The sequence below is a fragment of the Somniosus microcephalus genome, chromosome 9 (genome assembly GCF_052327205.1).
Source record: "Somniosus microcephalus isolate GS21.2 chromosome 9, FLI_Smic_1.0, whole genome shotgun sequence".
Classification (NCBI taxonomy): Eukaryota; Metazoa; Chordata; class Chondrichthyes; order Squaliformes; family Somniosidae; genus Somniosus; species Somniosus microcephalus.
The window spans coordinates 213,561,609-213,583,839 of NC_140995.1; the positions used below are offsets into that span (position 1 = coordinate 213,561,609).

A 22,231-nucleotide genomic window follows, 5' to 3' on the forward strand; every position below is an offset into this window, starting at 1 on the left:
CAATGTAAGTATATCTTTCCTTAAATAAGGAGAACAAAACTGTACGCAGTACTCAAGATGTGGTCTCACCACTATCTTGTACAGTTGTAGCAGGACTTCTCTGCTTTTATACTCCAACCCCCTTGAAATAAAGGCCAACATTCCATTTGCTGTACCTGCATGCTAACTTTTTGTGTTTCGTGCACAAGGACCCCCAGGTCCCTCTGAACTGTAGCATTTTGTAATCTCTCTCTATTTAAATAATAATTTGCTTTTTTATTCTTCCTGCCAAAGTGGATAACCTCGCAATTTCCCACATTATACTCCATCTGTCAAATGTTTGCCCACTCACCTAGCCTGTCTATATCCCTTTTCAGATTCTTTGAGTCGTCTGCACAACTTGCTTTCCCAGCCATCTTTGTATCATTCGCAAACTTGGCTACATTACACTCGGTCCCTTCATCCAAGTCATTAATGTAGATTGTAAATAGTTGAGGCCCCAGCACCGATCCCTGTGGCACCCCACTAGTTATCGTTTGCCAACCGGAAAATGACCCATTTATCCCGACTCTCTGCTTTCTGTTAGTTAGCCAATTTTCTATCCATGCCAATATATTACCCCCAACTCCGTGAGCTCTTATCTTATGCAGTAACCTTTTATGTGGCACCTTATCGAATGCCTTCTGAAAATCCAAATACACCACATCCACTGGATCACCTTTGTCCACCCTGCTCGTTACATCCTCAAAGAACTCCAGCAAATTTGTTAAACATGATTTCCCTTTCATAAAACCATGCTGACTCTGCTTGACTGCATTATGATTTTCCAAATGCCCTGCTACTGCTTCCTTAATGAAGAACTCCAGCATTTTCCCCAACGACAGATGTTAGGCTAACTGGTCTATAGTTTCCTGCTTTCTGACTCGCTCCTTTCTTAAATAGGGGTGTTACATTTGCTGTTTTCCAATCTGCTGGGACCTCTCCAGAGTCCAGGGAATTTTGGTATACTGCAACCAATGCATCCACTATCTCTGCAGCCACTTCTTTTAAGACCCTGGGATGCAGGCCATCTGGCCCAGGGGACTTGTCGTCTTTTAGTCCCATTATTTTACGAAGTACTTTTTCCTTTTTGATAGTGATTGTCTTCAGTTCCCCCCTCCCTGTGGCCCCTTGATTATCCATTATAGGGATGTTGTTGGTGTTGTGGTGTATGTAACCTGTTCCACCTTAAGAGAACTACCTTAAGAGATGTACTACTTTCTCTTGGCTGCTGTATACTGTAATACCGGTGGTGACCACACCGGTATATAAGTGTTGTGTAGGGATTTGCTGGGCAGTTCAGCCCTGACCTCCGAATAGTAAAGACCTGTTAAAAGTTATTCTTGTTGTCTGTGTCCAGTGATTGATCCTAAGCATAACTGGGACACACAGACTCAACAGTGGCGACGAGTCCGATCTTACCCTGCGGCAGTTTTACATCCAAGGCAGCTTCGTCCTCAGAACGGGCGTCGAGAAGAGGCATCCGCCCTCATCATCCTGCTGAGCACCATCGCACGGGAGGCATCGAGAACCCGGGTTAAAAAGAAAAATTCTGACCACGAAGCCCTCCATCAGCGACAGGCAGTGATCATCCCTTCTACCACAGTGGTGGGTAAGCCGATCAGCGACACGAGCAGAAAGTCGGCCGCGTTGGCTGTGGAGTAGGGGAGGGAAAACGGAGGAATAAGGGCGGAGAACTCGACCATGGCCGGTAAAAAGGGCCGGGCTGCAATCGAGGCCGAGAGGCGCAGCGACTGGGGCAGCTTAAGGCACGAGAGCCGCGGAGAACTCAAACGCAGCCGGTGTAAAGGACCGGGCTGCAAGCGGGGCTGCGAGGCAAAGCAGCGTCAGGGAATTGAGAACCGCTGGGGAGGCGAGAACGGCAGCAGCATGGCAATCGCCATTGCAGCCAGCGGGGGAAGAAGGCAAACGCAGGAATCCGCCATTGTAGTCAGCGGGGGAAGAAGACGAGCGCGGGAAAGACTGCCAAGCGCGGGAAGCCGCCATTTTAGTAGGCGGGGGAAGAAGACAGGCGCGGGAAGCCGCCATTTTGAGAAAAAGAAAAATTTAAAAACTTGCAAGGATGCCTAAACATGGGAACATTAATACCTTTGATAGCGATATCGAAAATTGGACCACGTATGTAGAACGCATGGAAGTTTATTGTAAAGCAAATAAGGTACCAGATGATGAGAAAGCACTAACCTTATTAAGCTCAATGGGTGCGAAGACATACGGGCTATTGAAGCACCTTCTATCACCAAATAAACCGGCGGATCAGACTTTCGCGAATATTGTTACTGTCCTGAAAAATCATTTAAACCCCACGCCGCTGATGATAGCGGAACGATTTAAATTTTACAGAAGAACGCAGCTGAAAGACGAAAGCAACGCTGAAGTTTTAATTGAACTGCGTAAGCTATCAAAGTACTGTCAGTTTGGAACAGGACTAGCAGATGCGCTGAGATAAATATTTGTGTGTGGATTGTTAAAAGAAGGAACACAAAAGCGACTGCTTGAGGAGAATGATCTTACGCTTGATAAAGCTGTCACTATTGCAGCATCGCAAGAAGCCACAGCGAGAGGCACGGCGGAAATGCAGCTACGGTCACCGGAACTCAGCACCAATCAAATGGTCTTGGGTACAGTAAAATGTTATCGTTGTGGAAAGACAACGCACGATCAGAACCAGTGCTGGTTCAAAAATCAGGAATGCAGAAAATGTGGCAGGCTTGGTCACATAGCTAAAGTATGCCGGTCAGGAAAGAAGACCAGCAACAAAAAGTCACCGCAGGAAAAGTACAGAAAGGTACAAAAGGTGACAGAGAACAGTTCGAACGAACAGAAGTCAGATTCAGACTCCAGCAGTAATGAACTGGGTAGTCTAAGAGTACACAATGTTGGTAAGGAAGCAGACCTCCAAACAATTTGGGTCACACTTCAGATAGCAGGAGTCCAAGTGAAGATGGAATTGGACACTGGATCGGCATTGACGGTCATGAATAAGCAAGATTACAAAAGGTTATTCCCACATATTCCCCTACGGGATACGGAGATTGTATTGAAAACATACACGGGGCAAAGAGTATACCCCATCGGGAAGATAGAGGTAAAGGTGGTCCACAAGGGCAAAGAAAGCCAAGGAATGGACTTATATGTGCTACCTGAGGGAGGTCCACCACTACTGGGATGGGAGTGGATTAGGAAAATAAATATGGACTGGCATTCCTTAAAAGCACTAACGGTAGATTCCGGTACAAAAGGTGTCAAACCTAAACGATTGTCCAGAATATTGGACGATGCTAAAGAGGTGTTCCAACAGGGACTGGGAACACAGAGGAATTACGGCAAACATCAAGGTTGAAGAACATGCAAACCCGAAATTTTTCAAAGCCAGACCGGTACCTTATGCGATACGACCTGCTGTGGAAGCTGAGCTGGAAGGGCTAGAACGTTCAGGAGTACTATCTAAGGTAGACTGGAGTGAGTGGGCCACGCCCATTGTTCCCGTCATGAAGCGTTCATCGAGCAACAAGCCGGGGGAACCGGGGAAGGTTCGCATCTGTGGAGATTTCAAGATCACTGTTAATCCGGTGCTTCACACGGTGCAGTATCCGCTTCCGCGGATTGAGGATATCTTCGCTTCGCTGTCTGGCGGGAAACACTTCACCAAGATAGACCTGGCGCAGGCGTACTTACAGATGGAAGTTGAGGAAGAGTCACGCCAGTATCTCACGATCAACACGCATAGAGGCTTGTACCGGTATAATAGACTGGTTTTTGGAGTGGCATCGGCTCCAGCAATTTGGCAGAGGACCATGGAGCAGGTATTACAGGGAATTCCAGGCACACAATGTTACCTGGACAATATTCTGATTACAGGAGATGATGACGAGGAACACCTTGTAAATTTGGAACTGGTGCTCACCAGATTGAAAGAATATGGACTTCGAGTTAATCGCCAGAAATGTGAGTTCTTTCAGAAGCGGATCTCATACTGTGGTCATGTCATTGACCAGGAGGGGCTTCATAAGTCTCCTGACAAGATCGAAGCTGTTGTGAAGGCTCCCGCTCCGGATAATGTATCCCAGTTGAGGTCGTTCCTAGGGTTGATTAACTATTACCATAAGTTTCTGCCAAATTTATCCACGGTGCTGCACCCGCTGAACGCTCTTTTGCAGAAGGGAGTACCATGGAAGTGGAGCGAGGACTATAAGAGGGCCTTTCGCAAAAGCAAGGCATTGATCACCTCAGAGGAAGTGTTGGCTCACTTCAACCCAACGCTGCCTATTCGTTTGGCTTGCGATGCTTCTCCATATGGTATTGGGGCAGTACTCTCACACAAGTTGCCAAACGGCCTGGAGAGGCCAGTCGCGTTCGCATCCAGATCATTGACCTCCGCGGAGCGCAACTATGCTCAGATAGATAGGGAGGCTCTCAGCCTTGTGTGGGGAGTAAAGAAGTTTAATCATTACCTGCAGGGCCAAAAGTTTACGCTTCTGACAGACCACCAGCCGTTGGTATCCATTTTTAACCCCAAGAAGGGTGTTTCGGTGATGACAGCACAGAGACTCCAGAAATGGTCCCTTTTCCTAGGGGCACATCAATATCAGATTGAATTCAAAGGTACAAAGCAGCATGGTAATGCTGATGGGCTGTCACGCCTGCCACTACCTACAGAGGAGGAGGCACCGACGGTTGACCCTGTTGAGTTATTTCACTCGACCATCATCGAATGTTTACCAGTCACCAATGCAAGTATTGAAAGAGAAACCAGGAACGACCCGCTGCTCGAAAATAATAGGGTAATAATAGTGGGGGATTTCAACTTCCCCAATATAAATTGGGACAGTCAGAGTGTGAAAGGCTTAGAGGGTGCAGAATTCTTAAAGTGCATCCAGGAGAGCTTTTTGAGCCAACATGTAGAAAGTCCTACAAGAGAGGGGGCGGTACTGGACCTAATTCTGGGGAATGTAGCCGGGCAAGTGGTGGAAGCGTCAGTAGGGGAGCATTTTGGCGACAGTGACCATAATTCGGTGACATTTAAGGTGGTCATGGAAAAAGACAAAGACGGCCCGGAAATAAGGGTTCTAAATTGGGGGAAGGCCGATTTTAATATGATAAGGCAGGATCTGGCCAAAGTGGACTGGGAGCAGCTGCTTATAGGAAAATCCACATCAAAACAGTGGGAGACTTTCAGAAGGGAAATTGAGAGAGTACAACGCCAACATGTTCCTGTAAAGGTCAAGGGTGGGACCAACAAGCAAAGGGAACCTTGGATGACAAGGGATATACAAAAATGCATTAGAAATAAAAGGGGGGCTTTTGGCAGTTACAAAAGACGGAGGAAGCCCTAGAGGAGTATAAAAAGTGCAGGGGCATACTTAAAAAAGAAATTAGGAGGGCGAGGAGGGGCCATGAAATAACACTGGCGAGCAAAATAAAGGAAAATCCTAAGATGTTTTATAAGTATATTTAGGGCAAGAGGATAACCAGGGAAAGGGTGGGGCCCATTAGGGACCAAAGTGGCAATCTGTGTGTAGAGCCAGAGGATGTAGGCGGGGTTTTAAATGAATTTTTTGCATCTGTGTTCACTATGGAGAAAGACGATGCAGACATAGAAATCGGGCAAGGGGACTGTGACATACTTGAACATATTAGCATCGAGAGGGAGGAGGTGCTAGCGGTTTTAGCAGGCCAAAAAGTGGATAAATCCCCAGGCCCGGACGAGATGTATCCCAGGCTGCTGTGGGAGGCAAAGGAGGAGATTGCAGGGGCTCTGACACTAATTTTCAGAACCTCTCTGGCCACAGGGGATGTACCAGAGGACTGGAGAACAGCTAACGTAGTACCATTATTCAAGAAGGGTAGCAGGGATAAACCAGGGAATTACAGACCAGTGAGTCTAACATCTGTGGTGGGGAAATTATTGGAAAAAATTCTGAGGGACAAAATTAATCTCCACTTGGAGAGGCAAGGATTAATCGGGGATAGTCAGCATGGCTTTGTCAAGGGTAAATCATGTCTGACAAATCTGATCGAATTTTTCGAGGGGGTGACTAGTGGGGTGGATGAGGGAAATGCTGTGGATGTGGTTTACATGGACTTCAGTAAAGCTTTTGACAAAGTCCCGCATAGGAGACTGGTTAAGAAGGTAAGAGCCCATGGGATCCAGGGTGCCTTGGCACGTTGGATCCTAAACTGGCTGAGTGGCAGGAGGCAGAGGGTGATGGTCGAAGGTTGCTTTTGTGACTGGAAGCCTGTGTCCAGTGGGGTACCTCAGGGATCGGTGCTGGGTCCCTTGTTGTTCGTGATCTCCATAAATGATTTGGATGAGAATGTAAAAGGTATGATCAGTAAGTTCGCAGATGACACGAAAATTGGTGGGGTGGTAAATTGCGAGGAGGAAAGCCTCCGGCTACAGGACGATATAAACGGGTTGGTCAGATGGGCGGAAAAGTGGCAAATGGAATTTAACCCTGAAAAGTGCGAGGTGATGCATTTTGGACGGACAAATAAGGCAAGGGAATACACAATGAGTGGTAGGACCCTAGGAAGTACAGAGGGTCAGAGGGACCTTGGTGTACATGTACATAGATCCCTGAAGGCAGCGGAGCAGGTAGATAAGGTGGTTAAAAAGGCATATGGGATACTTGCCTTCATTAGCCGAGGCATAGAATATAAGAGCAGGGAGGTTATGATGGAGCTGTACAAAACGCTGGTGAGGCCACAGCTGGAGTACTGTGTGCAGTTCTGGTCGCCTCACTATGGGAAGGATGTGATTGCTTTGGAGAGGGTGCAGAGAAGATTCACCAGGATGTTACCTGGGATGGAGCGCCTCAGCTATGAAGAGAGGCTGGACAGGCTGGGGTTGTTTTCCTTGGAGCAGAGAAGGCTGAGGGGGGACCTGATTGAGGTGTACAAAATGATGAGGGGCATAGATAGGGTAGATAAAGAGGAACTTTTCCCCTTAGTGGGGGGGTCAATAACAAGGGGGCAGGAGATTTAGAGGGGATTTGAGGAGGAACTTTTTCACCCAGAGGGTGGTTGGAATGTGGAACTCAATGCCTGAAAGGGTGGTAGAGGCAGGAACCCTCACAACATTCAAGAAGCATTTGGATGAGCACTTGAAATGCCATTGCATACAAGGCTATGGACCAAATGCTGGAAAATGGGATTAGACTGGACAGGGATGGATGGGCGGCGCAGACACGATGGGCCGAAGGGCCTCTTTCTGTGCTGTAAAACTCTGACTCTATGACTGTCCCGGGTCTACGACGTGACAGTGAAGGGATGGCCAGCACATGGTGATCCACTGTTACCGGCATTCTCAGCAAGACGAGAACAGCTGTCCGTCTGTCAAGGAACATTGATGTATGGAACAAGGGTGATTAGAACTCTCTCTCTTAACTTAGGAGGAATAAAGGAACTGCATGAAGGTCATCTGGGGGGGGTCCAAGATGAAAAGCCTCGCTAGGGCTTATGTGTGGTGGCCAGGTATCGACCAACAGAGAGGATCTGACGAAAAGCTGCTCAGGGTGCCAAAAAGTGCAAAATGCACCTCCGATTGCACCGCTGCATCCATGGGAATGGCCTTCAGCCCCATGGCAACGTGTACATATTGACTTTGTGGGTCCATTCATGGACTCCATGTTTTTAATTGCGGTGGATGCACATTCTAAATGGCCAGAAGTGATTAAGGTGACTACCACTACCTCGGAAAAGACGATCGCGGTGCTGAGAACGATATTTGCAAGAAATGGATTGCCAGAACAAATATGTTCAGACAACGGACCGCAGTTCGTGTCAGAAGAATTCCAGAAATTCATGAAGAAGAATGGGGTGAAACATTATACCTCTGCCCCATATCATCCGGCTACAAACGGGTTGGCCGAGAGATTTGTACAAACGTTCAAAAAAGCAATAAAGGCCATGAGCGAAGATCAGATTTCACTACAACACAAGGTGGACAAATTCCTACTGGCATATCGAAACGCCACTCGTGCAGTGACAAACCAAAGTCCTGCATGATGTTCTATAACAGGAGGTTGCGGTCCAGGTTGGACTTGTTAAAACCAAATGTGCGGAGGGAAGTTGAAAACAAACAGTTCCAGCATATAAATAACAAGACCACTCGGAGTTTCGAAATAGGACAACCAGTGTTAGCCCTGGACTATAAAAACGAGAAATGGCAATCTGGAACAATTCGGGCCAGACAAGGACCCCTGATGTACACGGTAGATATTGGTGAAAATGTAATACGGCGTCATGCTGACCAACTGGTAGAATCGAGAACAAGGGTCGAACCCAGGGTTACGGCAGAGAGACAACCGTGGAAGAAGTTAGTGAACCTGAAGCATCTACCTCAGAAGTGAATGTACCTGATGATGATGTCCAATCCATAAGAGATCAACTAGATGAGTCACCCCAGCAACGAGAATCAGAGACCCCTGAAAGGCGTTATCCAACTCGAATCAGGAGGCCTCCTCAGAGACTGAATCTTTGAACAGTTTTGCATGAAGTTGTATATATCTATATATATATATATATAAAAGAGCTCTTCTGTCTGTCTGTCCCGATGTCTGTCCGTTCTCTATACGTTTGAAAGTTAGAGCGTACCGACGCGCGCCTCGCCTCAAAAGAAAGCTTGCGATTCCGGACCGGTCATAGGCGTATTTACGTTTCGGCCGGACAAAAATCCCGCCCGCGGTATCCCAAAAACGTTCAGCGTTCCGCTCATTAGCATCTCATTAGCGACCGTGTGACGTCGAGGTCCACCAATCGGACGGCAGGTTCCTTCCTACAGTTGAGTGTCGAGTGACTCGACGATTGACCAATCCTACGCTTCGGTGACCTGACCGGTCGACCAATGCGTGTGTGGGCGGGCCTTATCCTTCTGAACCGAGGTGAGTGGCCGCCATCTTGCTTCCATTCTTTTTCCTGCTTTCTGCGTCTTTCTTTTCAAATATACATTTCCAGCAAAATAAAATTGAATTTATTAAATTGTTTACAAAAAAACTTCATTCATTTGTAAATATTTTTTCTAACCTGAACATTCTTTTCCCTACCTTTTCCGTTTTTTTTGTTAGGCCTGAAAGCCTGGGCTTTTCTTGCCCAGCCAGGCCCGAGCTAGGGCTTCTGCTAAGCTCCTCACCCCCCCCCGCCGCCGCCGCCGTCACGTTACCCGTGGCAACGGCGTCAGCCACGAGGGTCAGGGTGCGCGCACAGCAGGAGCAGGTGAGACGCGGCGTCGGATCTCGGCCTTGGTGAGCGGGAAGGGTTACCCCGGCAACCAGCAAACTTCATGCCGGCTCGGCCGGGGGGGGGGGGGCTCGGAGTGCGGGGCTCTCAGCCGCAATCGGCGATCTGGAGGGCGGGGCTCCGGAGAGTGGGACGCCGCTGCTCGGGAGGGCGGGGCTCGGGACATCGGGGGGCGGGACATCGGGAGATCGCGGGCCGGGGCTCCGGAGATCGGGGGGGGCGGGGCTCGGGAGATCGGGGCTCCGTGGGGGGGGGGGGGGCGGGGGCAGGGCTCGGGAGATCGGGGGGGGGGTTGCCGTGCTCCTGAGATGGGGGCGGCGGGGCTCGGGAGGGGCGAGGCTCGGGATATGGGGGGGCGGGGCTCAGGGACTCTTCCCCCCTTCCCTCCCCCTCCCCCTCCCAATCTCTCTCGCTCTCACACATTCCCAGTCTCTCTCTCACCACTCCCAGTCTCTCTCTCTGTCTCTCTCCTTCCCTCTCTCTCTCCTTCCCTCTCTCTCTCTCCTTCCCTATCTCTCTCTCTCCTTCTTTCTCTCTCTCTCCTTCCCTCTCTCTCCTTCCCTATCTCTCTCTCCTTCCCTATCTCTCTCTCTCCTTCTTTCTCTCTCTCTCCTTCTCTCTCTCTCTCTCTCCTTCTCTCTCTCCTTCTCTCTCTCCTTCTCTCTCTCCTTCTCTCTCTCTCTCTCTCTCTCTCTCCTTCTCTCTCTCTCTCTCCTTCTCTCTCTCTCTCTCCTTCTCTCTCTCTCTCTCCTTCTCTCTCTCTCTCCTTCTCTCTCTCTCTCTCTCTCTCTCTCTCTCTCTCCTTCCCTCTCTTTCGTTCCCTCTCTCTCTCTCTTCCCCCCAGTCGCTCCCTCTCTCTCTTCCAACAACAACATGCCCACAAAAAGCCTCGGCACCGCCAGGCTCCCCCAGCTAGTATGTATATATGTTATGTTATGTTAAATGGGGATATAACTGTTAAGCTAAAAAAGGAGGATTGTGGTGTATGTAACCTGTTCCACCTTAAGAGAACTACCTTAAGAGATGTACTACTTTCTCTTGGCTGCTGTATACTGTAATACCGGTGGTGACCACACCGGTATATAAGTGTTGTGTAGGGATTTGCTGGGCAGTTCAGCCCTGACCTCCGAATAGTAAAGACCTGTTAAAAGTTATTCTTGTTGTCTGTGTCCAGTGATTGATCCTAAGCATAACTGGGACACACAGACTCAACAGGTGTCTTCTACCGTGAAGACAGATACAAAATATTTGTTCGGAGTCTCTGCCATTTCCACGTTCCCCATTATTAATTCCCCGAGGCTGAGATCTTCATGGATAGCACATTTAATGAGGTGGTCACACCGCAGGTAAAGAGTGCACAGGCAGACAGGGAATGGGTGACTGCCAGACAGAGTAAAAGAACTAGGAAGGTAGTGCAGGAGTCCCCTGGGTCCATCTCTCTCTCCAACAGATTTTCCGTCTTGGATACTGCTGGGGTAGATGGTTTCTCAGGGGAATGCAGCAAGAGCCAAGTCCGTGGCACTACAAGTGGCTCAGCTGCACAGGACGGGAAGAAAAAGAGTGGGAGAGCAAGTGTGATGTGTGATTCTATCGTAAGAGGAACAGATAGACGTTTCTGTGGCCGCAGACATGACTCCAGGATGGTATGTTGCCTCCCTGGTGCCAGGGTCAAGGATGTCACTGAGCGGCTGCAGGACATTCTGAAGGGGGAGGGTGAACAGCCAGAGGTTGTGGTCCATATCGGTACCAACGACATAGGTAAAAAGAGGGCCGAGGTCCTGCAAGCAGAATATAGGGAGCTAGGAAATAAATTAAAAAGCAGGACCTCAAAAAGGTAGTAATCTCAGGATTACTCCCAGTGCCATGTGCTAGCAAGGACAGAAATAGGAGAATAGACCAGATGAATGCGTGGCTGGAGAGATGGTGTAGGAGGGAGGGATTTAAGTTCCTGAGGCATTGGGACCGATTCTGGGCAAGGTGGGACCTGTACAAGCTGGATGGGTTACACCTCGGCAGAGCCAGGACCAATATCCTTGCAGGGGGGTTTGCTAGTGCTGTTGGGAAGGATTTAAACTAGTTTGTCAGGGAGCTGGGAACCTAAGTGTGGGCCCAGAACGGAGAGAAACAAAGCTGGAAGTGCAAGTTAGAAAAGTAGTCAGCAAAACTAGTAGGGAGCAGAAACAAAGGCCAACAGTAAAGAGGGTCAAAGTGCAGAAAAATAAACGGGCAAACTTGAAGGCATTTTATCTAAATGCATGTAGCACTCGCAACAAGGTGGATGAATTAATGGCACTAATAGAAGTAAATGGGTATGATGTAATTGCCATTACAGAGACATGGTTGCAGGGTAACCAAAGAATGTTCCAGGGTACTCAACATTTAGGAAGGACAGACAAAAAGGATAAGGAGGTGGCGCAGGTCGGTACAGTAGAGATAAAAGATCTTGGCTCGGCAGATCGTGATGTAGAACTGGAATCAGTTTGGGTGGAGCTAAGAAACAGCAAAGGGCGGAAAACATTGGTGGGAGTTGTGTATAGGCCACCAATGACAGTAATGCAGGGCACAGTATCAATCAAGACATTATAAGTGCATGTAACAAAGGGCAATACGGTAATCATGGGGGACTTTAATCTATATATCGACTGGGCAGATCAAATTACCACTAATGGTGCACAGGACGAATTCTTGGAATGCATGCGAGATGGTTTCCTGAAGGATGGAGTCGGTAGCCATGGAACGGAGTTTGTGGTGGGTTCCGAAGACAATGGCTTTGGTCTTCCCAATATTTAGTTGGAGGAAATTTCTGCTCATCCAGTACAAGCAGTCTGACAATTTAGAGACAGTGGAGGGATCGGGAGATGTGGTGGTGAGGTAAAGCTGGGTGTCGTCAGCGTACAGGTGGAAACTGACGCTGCACTTTCGGATGCTATTGCTGAGGAGCAGCAGATAGATGAGAAATAGGAGTGGGCCAAGGATAGATGCGGGAGCGGGAAGAGAAGCCATTGCAGGTGATTCTCTGGCTACGACTGGATAGGTAAGAATGGGACCATGCGAATGCAGTCCCACCCAGCTGGACGACAGTGGAGAGGCGCTGGAGGAGGATGGAGTGGTCAACCATGTCAAACTTTTGTGTATAATGCAGCACTGAGGGAGTGCTGCTTTGTCAGAAGTGATGATCTTCGGATGAGGTCTTGCTCTTCAGGTGAATGTTGAAGATTCTGTGACACTATTTGAGGTGGAGCAAAGATGCCTGAGCCAACATCCCTCTCTCAACCAACACCACCAAAGAATAGATGAACTGATGATTCATCTTACTGCTGTTAATGGGTTCTTGCTGTGTACCTTGGTGAATGCATTTGCCTACATAAGAACTGTGACTGCACTTGTGAAGTGTTTTCTGCACTCAAAGTATTTTCAGATGTCCTGAGAGATATGATATGTAAATGTAGGCTCTTTCTTTCTATGTTAAAGGATGTGGTTAATATTAGAAGATGTGCTCAAAAGGATGGAAGGTGTTAACTCACATTTCACAAATTAATGACAGAACAGTTGGTTCAGGTTTTGACGATTACACTGGTCACATTTCTTTGTATTCTCAAAAACTTTACTTCAGTCAACTTTTATTGGGGTTTGAAAGGTCAGGAGAGGCACGCCTTTCATTCTAAAGAGAGTGCATTCTCAGAGGTTTAGTGCACTTGCCAAAAAACATGCAAAAATAGATCCTCCCGTCACTCTTTAAATGCTATAGCTGCAATTGTATTTGAAAGCTCAAGGTTTTAGAGTCCCCAGCAGCTTTTAGCAGTGTACTGTAAAAACTATTCAAACTGTATTGCTTGCGTGCTCTCATCGGTCATGAAATGAAATTACTTCAGTATGCAAATTATTCAATGGGCAATGAATTCAGGGTGGAGGACACAAACATAATCATATATATTAATGATTTGACTTGTGTGTACAGGGCACAATTTCAAAAATTGCAGATGACACAAAACTTGGAAGTACAGCGAAGAGGATAGTGATATGGGCAGACATGTGGCAGATGAAGTTTAACGCAGAAAAGTGCGAAGTGATACATTTTGGTAGGAAGGACAAGGAGAGGCAATATAAACTAAAGGGTACAATTCTAAAGGGGGTGCATGAACAGAGAGACCTGGGGGTATGTGTGCACAAATCGTTGAAGGTGGCAGGGCAGGCTGAGAAAGCAGTTAAAAGAGCATATGGGATCCTGGGTTGTATCGAGTACAAAAGCAAGGAAGTTATGATGAACCTTTACAAAACACTGGTTCAGCCTCAGCTGAGTATTGTGTCCAATTCTGGGCACTACACTTTAGGTAGGAAGGATGTGAAGGCCTTAGAGAGGGTGCAGAAAAGATTTACAAGAATGGTTCCAGGGATAAGGGACTTCAGTTACATGGATAGACTGACGAAGATGGGGGTTGTTCTCCTTACAGCAGAGTAGGTTGAGAGGAGATTTGAGAGAGGTGTTCAAAATCATGAGGGGTCTGGACAGAGTAGATTAGAGAGAAACTGTTCCCATTGGCGGAAGGGTCGAGAACCAGTGGACACAGATTTAAGGTGATTGGCAGAAGAACCAAAGGCGACATGAGGAAAAACTTTTTTACGCAGCGAGTGTTTAGGATCTGAAATTCACTGCCTGAATGGGTGGTGGAGGCTGATTCAATTGTGGCTTTCAAAAGGGAATTGGATAAGTATCTGAAGATAAATATTTGCAGGGCTAAGGGGAAAGGGCGGGGCAGTGGGACTAGCTGAAGTGCTCTTGCAGAGAGCAGGCACGGGCTCGACAGGCCAAATGGCCTCCTTCTGTGCTGTAACCATTCTATGATTCTAATGTTCAGTGTCGACTATCGTTATTATTAGTATGCAAATGTAGCCAACAACCAACCCCTCCCCACCTCTCCAAACCAAATAAGAGAATAAAATTTTCTTGGTTAATAAGTAGTGAGTAAACAGCACCGATAGCAGCATGTACATGCCTTGTGGATGGGATGCGAGATGTTGGTTTGAATACTTAAACCAGAAATAGACATTTCAGGGAAGTAAATGTGCAAACATCCTGAACACAAGTACATCGCTATTTGTCCCACCCTCACTCACTGTTGGTGCCCAACAATTAATACCACCGCTAATATGCACAGCTGCAAACACCATTACTGTACCATTCAAAAGAATTTACAAAAATATAGGAGACTGCGTGATTCAACTCACTCCATCATTTGGATACACTTTCTATAGCACACTGCCCAACCTCATTAAAAACCAGTTGCTATAGAACAGAAAGAGATACTGCACACTGGAATTTAGACCATGTAATAGAGTAGAGGACTTAATGCAGCACTTATCAAACCACGGATTAATATACAATGCAAGCGCATTAAAATACATCCATTGTAAATGTGTCCAATTCTACAAGAGATGGAGTCACTTTTAACTCTTCCCAGATATTTTATGTTCATCTATGGATTATATGAACACAAACGTATATGCAGAAATGGTCGATATAACATTAAAGTGTATACTTGTCCAAAGCTGCTCTACTGCCAGTAAAGGAAAATTGATCTCCCCAGCAACCAGCCTTAGCAAATCCTGCAGATTTACTGTGGTGTTTCAGCCAGCTCCAGGAGACCCACGCATCAGGAGCCAGCAGCACTAGCAGGGTACTGAGACCAATATAAAAGCAGCTCCTGTCACAGGTATTTGGACTGGAATCCCACGGGGTGTGACGCCATCAGATTTCTGACCATCTGGGACCAGACATACAACACATCATGAGCAGTGCCGAGAGAATCCAGCATTTCATATTTTTCTGTCTTCTTCTTAGGCAGTCCCTTGGAACAGAGGATGACTTGTTTCCACGTTAAAAATTAGTTCAAAAATGAGTTCTATGAACTTACTGGCACGTGTTTTTTGTTGCTACATACTAATAAAAATGTTTTCTGCAACAGTAGTTGTCATTGTCTTTTAAAAGTTAGGATACCGGCAACTGCGCAGAAAAATTTAAAAACCACTAGTCTAAATACAGTTTGACAACAGACAACCTTGTGCATTAAGCTGAAAGTCTTCCTCAACAATGTGCTTCGAGCATCATAGTACAGGAAACTCTTTTTTATCCAGCACTGACGGGACCGGCGTGGTGCCAGTTGATCAAAAAGTCCAGATTACAGAGAGGTATACTTTATAAGGTACAAGAGCCCCATACACGGCCACAGATCCAGTCGTCCCTGTTGCATGGCAACAGGTGCAGGAACCCCGGTTACACGGCCACAGATCCAGGCGTCCCTTGTTGCATGGCAACAGGTGCAGGAACCCCGGTTACACGGCCACAGATCCAGGCGTCCCTTGTTGCATGGCAACAGGTGCAGGAACCCCGGTTACACGGCCACAGATCCAGGCGTCCCTGTTGCATGGCAACAGGTGCAGGAACCCCGGTTACACGGCCACAGATCCAGGCGTCCCTGTTGCATGGCAGCAGGTGCAGGAACCCCGGTTACACGGCCACAGATCCAGGAACCCCAGTTACACGGCCACTAACATGAAGTGAAACTTACCTGAACCTACTCCTGAATTTTGCCGGTTAACCGAGATTTCCGGTTATTTAGGTGCTGGTAAAAAGAGTTTTTCCTGTACTCCTAATTCCACCATCCATTGTATATATTTCTGCAACAAAGTAGTATTGCTTAATGTTGATGAGGAGACAAGCTCACTCCCTAACTCTTCAATGACTGAAAGCACAAGTATGAGTTCATAACAGTTTGGAGTTAACAGTTTTAAAAAAGTCACCCTGCCTCTGCCAATTATTAGAAAGTTATGTTTCTTTCTATTTCCTCATCTTTCTATTAGGCACTTTACAGCCTTCTGGATTTAACATCAAGTTCAACAATTTCAGACTATAACCTCTGCATTTCTTTATTTTTTCCCTCTGGTTTTCTCACGTGGTAGCTGTTAATGATGCTGCCATCATCATTCACACCTCATCTGGAGCCATCTTTTGTTTCTTGTCCCATTACCTCTCCTTTTGCCTTGCACCATCATCCCTTTTGTCAGTTAATCTCTCCTGCCTTCCAGTCAGCACAGACTCTGTTCTTTCCTCCCCTCCTCCCTACCCCTGCTTGAAAATCTCTCTTTTCTAATCTTTTCCAGTTCTGATGAAGAGTCCCCGACTCGAAACGTTGACTCTATTCCTCTCTCCTCGATGCTGCCTGACCTGCCGAGTGCTTCCAGCATTTTCTGTTGTTATATTAGAAAGTTAGCACTAACTGAGCATGTTTATGCTTGAATTCCACCCCCCTCCATGCCCATTGATAAACATAACTATATTGAGCGCCCAAACCTACCAACATTAGTTTGGGCTGTTTGCAAGCTGCAGAGGTCCCCTCGCCCAGTAACCGAGTTATTTTTCAGTAACTAGAACTTGCCTATTAAAGAAAATACATTTTAAAAGCACTTGAGTGTTGCTCTTAAGCTCCGTTAGTGTGACTACAAGGTTGTTTTTCTGTGGTCGATTGCCCATAGAGGGAACAGTGCAGCACTTATTTCTGGATTCCAACACAAAGTCATACAAAATTTATTTCTTAAAATAAAAGACTGTACCAACACTGCCTAATCAAGCACAAGAGCCCAAAAGGATGGTCATTTTGTACAGATCCTCATATGCACTGTGCACAAATTGGCTGCTGCAATTTACATATAAAACAACAGTGACTATATTTCAAAAGTTATTTATTGACTGTGAAGTGATTTAACAGCCCCAGACATGAAAGGTGCTATATAAAAGCAAGTCCTTCTTCCTTCCATTGTATTACTACAAGTTCTTTGATTTCTGTTTGATCCAGGGCCGGAAAATCCAACTTTTCAGTTTCGTTGAGACAAAAAAAGGCAAATTGTTAGCTTGAAAATAAAACGTCGTGCTGCCACCTCAACAAAAACCCTTATATATCTACACCGATAATTAAAACCATCACAGATCGCTTTACGGAGCAGACGAAAGATTGACAACAAGCAGGAGTGAAAGGAAATAAAAATGAAGAGGGTGCTCTGAAAGCATGATTGAATTTTTTTGGGGAAAGTTTTTGAAAGCATTGGTGGAGTGGACAAGATGGAGGTACTTAAGGAGAAGGTTCAGAGTGCAGAGATATGGTGGCTGAAAGAATGGTCATCAATGGTGGAATGGAGGAAGTGGGGATGGGAACAATGAGAAATCCAGTGTCTGGTAAACAGAGGGTACCAGCTGGGATATATGGCTCGAGCAGATTGCAAAGACAGCATCAGGCAAGATCATGGAGTTCTTTGAAAATGAAGACGAGAAGTCAGTGGACCTTCACAAGGATGGGAATGTGGGAGACGATGGAGGTTCCAGTGTTCTGAATAAGTTGAGGTTTGTATTGGGTGGAAGCAAGGAAGGGAAAGCATAGAATCTCAAAGCGATTTTAATCACTCCACCATTGGCGCACGTGCCTTCAGCTGCCAAGGCACTAATCTCTGGAATTCCCTCCCTAAACCTCTTCGCCTCTCGATCTCTCTTTCCTCTTTTAAGGCGCTGCTTAAAACCTACATTTTTGACAAAGCTTTTGGTCAATCGACCTAATGTCTCCTTATGTGGCTGGGTGTCAAATTTTGTTTTATAATGCTCCTGTGAAGCACCTTGGAATGTTTTACTATGTTGAAGTACAAGTTGTTGTTGATGACTGGTTGAAATAGGGTTTCAGCAGTGGTGAGAGAGGTAAAAGCAGGGGAAATCAAAGATCTAATAAAGCAGTTTTGGCACAAGATCAGATGTCTCTCCTTGATCCTTTACCATTTATCTATCTAGTTTCTTTTCGTATTTTACCCTATGTTAGCTAGTAGACTTCTCCGTCACACCAAAAGTGGCAGGGTTTATTCCATGATTAAAGATTCAGACAAAATATGTTAGCCCATTGAAATACTCACTGAAATCATTCAGAGCTTGTTTCTTGCCCCTTGAGTCAAAAGGTTGTGGGTTCAAGTCCCACTTCAGGGACTTGAGCACAAAATTTAGGCTGACACTCCAGTGCTGAGGGAGTGTTGCACTGTCGGAGGGGCCATCTTTCGGATGAGACGTTAAACTGAGGCCCCGTCTGCCCTCTCAGGTGGACACAAAAGATCTCACGATACTATCGGAGGAAGCGCAGGGGCGTTCTGTTACTGCCCTGGTCAACACTTATCCCTCAAGCAACAACTAAAACAGGTGACCTGATCTTTTATTTCACTGCTGTCTGCGGGGACCTTGCGGTGTTAAAATTGGCTGCTGTGTTTCCCTACATTACAATATTGACTACACTTCAAAAATATTCATTGGCTGTAAAACCCTTTGGGCCGTCCTGAGGCCATGAAACAGGCTGTATAAATGCAAGTTATTTCTTTCTTGTAACAAAAGAAAGTAAAAAAGGCACACACTGAGTCACCCTCCCCCATATTGCAGCAACTAACTGCTGTCAGTCACACTCAGCAAATCGCAGTGTACCATAACCAGGGAACATCGGTTTCCATTCAATCACTGCTCTCACAGTTCCTCCTACAGTTGGGCAAACTAAACATCCCCAGCAATTAAAAAAGTTCAGAAATTGGATTAACAGGACACAGCAGGAAACCAAGCACACGTATTGCTGCAATATATCGCTCGTTTAATATCAAAAAGTGTGCATAGATATGTTGGTGAAACTTCCAAACAGATTTCGAGTTTACACACAACAAACCGAAATGGCTGAAAATATGCAACGGATCCATCCGCAACTGGAAAAAAATACACAAAGATCTGGAGAACCTTTTTCACGTACTGTGTATCCCCAGCATTTTGTTTTAATCTCAAATTTGCAGATTCTTGTGTGTGGGGTGTGGGGGAAGAGAAACCGTCTACTTTACCTAAAAAATACCATTAAAATTTCCTAAACGAAAAACCAGGTCACGCTACAATAAGCCACCCCATCAGTCACATCATGAAGTGGAAGGGCATTAAAGTATGGGCATGTGTCGCCTTTTTTGCTCTCCCATCTAAAAATACAAGTGAAAATTACATCTGAATTTAACTGGAGGGAGATTTTCTCTTTCCCACTTACTGGGGTTCATTAATGAGAGTTCAAAAAAAGTTTAAAACTTTTTTTTTAAATGTACAATATATATCCCCAGGTGAGAAAGTAAAACTTATTTTTAAATGTACAATATATATCCCCAGATGAGAAAGTAAAACTTTTTTTAAATGTACAATATATATCCCCAGGTGAGAAGCAGTCAAGCTCCTTAACTTACTTTTAAAACAAAAAAGTCGATGCACGTTTCGAAATCTTACTAAGCAACTCACCAGATCCGCGGGCAAAGTGAAGGAACAAAGTGAACATGTAGAAGAAGTTGCAGCGCTTCATCCTGAAGGGAAACCCGTGTCGGCGGAACGTCTCCCGGATTGCGGTGAGCGCGGGGCTCGGCTGCAGCAGCCGCCGGCGGGGGGGATCCCGCTCTCTCCGAGCGGCTGCAGAAACCCCAGACAGCAAGCGCCTCTCCTCTCAGCAAAATTAAATGAACAAACAACCTGTGTCGCTCGGTCTCGTCTATTTTGATGACAGCAGTGAGGGTGACACTGAATTGTCCCCAACAAAAATGAGACGAAAACAACTCTACAAATGATTGATTGATGTGAGGCGGCACCAACTAATATAATAGCGGTTGCTGCGCGTAGAGTGTTTTTTTTTCACTCTCGCTCCCTCAACACACGAGCTGTCCCTCCCGGCGTGAGTGGCGGCTCTGCAAAAAGCACGTGATCCCAGCCTCTGCCGTGTGCGAGTTCGAGATGAACATCCATCCACTCACTCACTCACTCACTCGCAGGCACCGAGCGGTTCACAAGTGTGGGGTGGGAGGAAAAGCTCTCGCTCGCCGCTATTGCTGCTGATAATCTTCCTGTACTTCTCACGACTCCGCCGCCTATTGCGGGGCTCCGAGGCAGGCAGCTGTCCCCGGGGCACGCGCCACCTTTCTCCGCAAAGGGTCTGCGGCTCCTGCAGGCGGACAAGCAAGCGCCAGCCGGCCGCTGCACTGGTCTCCGCGCTGCGAGTTGGAGCTAAGGGGGGGGGGGGGGGGGGGGAGCAGAGGGAGGTGCGCGTCAAGATGATACATTCAGCTATTCCGATTTATCGTAGAGAGAATGTTACTACACTGAGGATAAGTATAGTCGGTTGTACAGAGATGGGAACGCGGATGAACCAAGCATCGTTAATATCAAAATACCTGGGATTTAACAGAAAGATACTTTCTGTTAAATCTGTTAAGAGGGTGCATGAACAGAGAGACCTGGGAGTATGTGCGCACAAGTCGTTGAAGGTGGCAGGGCAGGTTGAGAAAGGGTTAAAAAAGTATACGAATCCTGGGCTTCATAAATAGAGGCATAGAGTACAAAAGCAAGGAAGTTATAAAACACTGGTTCAGCCTCAAATGGAGTATTGTGTCCAATTCTGGGCACCTCCCTTTAGGAAGGATGTGAAGGCCTTAGAGAGGGTGCAGAAAAGATTTACAATGGTTCCAGGGATGAGGGACTTCAGTTACATGTTAAGAAGACGGATAGACTATTGAAGCTGGCAGTTCTGACGAAAGGTCATGACCTGAAACGTTAACTCTGTTTCTCTCTTCACAGATGCTGCCTGACCTGCTGAGTATCTCCAGCATTTTCTGTTTTTATTATTGAAGCTGGGGTTGTTCTCCTTAGAGCAGAAAAGGTTGAGAGGAGATTTGATAGAGGTGCTCAAAATCATGAGGGGTCTAGACAGAGTAGATAGAGAGAAACTGTTCCTATTGGCGGAAGGGTCGAGAACCAGAGGACACAGATTTAAGGTGACTGGTAAAAGAACCAAAGGTGACGTAAGAAAAAACTTTTTTACGCAGCGAGTGGTTAGGATCTGGAATGCACTGCCTGAAAGGGTGGCGGAGGCAGACTCAATCGTGGCTTTCAAAAGGGAATTGGAAAAAAAATTGTAGGGCAACAGGGAAAGGGCAGGGAGTGGGACTAGCTGAAGTGCTCTTGTAACGAGCTGGCACGGGCTCGACGGGCCGAATGGCCGCCTTGTGTGCTATAACCATTCTATGATTCTAACTTTTATTGTGACCCTATTGTTACAGTAAAAAAAATAAAGACTTTCACGGCCACCGGACCGACCAAAGCATTTACAGCCAATGAAGTGCAGTAAAAGTGAGAGAAAACTTTTTTTTTAAAAACTATTGGTTTCAGAGGTAAATTTATAACCCTAATCGTTACATTAGATAAACTGCAGAAAGAGATTCAATTTGTTGCCAAAAAATGCATCGTGGCGGACCTCTCCTGTTAAAGGAAACATTGGGGCCCGGGGATTTTGCAGTAAAGTTACGGGCAAAGCACAGTTTCCATCTAAAGGTTGCCGGTGAAACCAAAGTAGTGGGTAGTTTAAGAGGCGGTGCAGTGACATCTCGGGAGGAGCCGGTAACCTGGCAAAACACAGCAACAATCTGAACAGCTTCCAACCCCCAGACCCCAGCTGCATAAATAGAGTTGTCACTTATACGGAATTCAGAACCACGATTCCAGATATATATCCCGATTATCGTTAAACAAATAAAGACTGGGGCCTAGAAATTGGGTTGGGGCACCAAAGTGGCGCAAAAGTCGCCTGAGCGCAGGATTTAGCGCAGCGATCGGAGTAATTCCGATCGCCAGAAATTCAGTTTCAGTGCTGCTCGAGGGAGACGGGGCGAGGCTCGAGGTGCTCCGCATCCCTCTTAGGGCGCTGAAACTGATTATCGCAGCGCAACGTGCCGCAGCGCCACACGCTGCGGCACGGCACGCTGCGGTACTGCACACTGCGGTACTGCAGGCCTTCCCCCCACTGTTAAGGGGGAGGTGCCTGCAACAGCGCGATCCCCGAGCGCGAGTGCCGGCAAATGAGCCCGGCACCAAGGA

General features: G+C 46.7%; 1 protein-coding gene across 1 annotated transcript in view; it reads right to left on the bottom strand.

Annotated features, from left to right (window-relative positions):
• mertka (c-mer proto-oncogene tyrosine kinase a) overlaps nt 1-20,332 on the bottom strand; it is a 168,639-nt gene extending 148,307 nt beyond the window's left edge. The window contains exon 1 of the mRNA XM_085997870.1: nt 19,613-20,332. Within this exon, the coding sequence (XP_085853996.1) occupies nt 19,613-19,673 (61 nt within the window). The 5' untranslated portion in view covers nt 19,674-20,332. The remainder of the gene's footprint in view (nt 1-19,612) is intronic.
• Between the last annotated feature and the right edge of the window lie 1,899 nt (nt 20,333-22,231).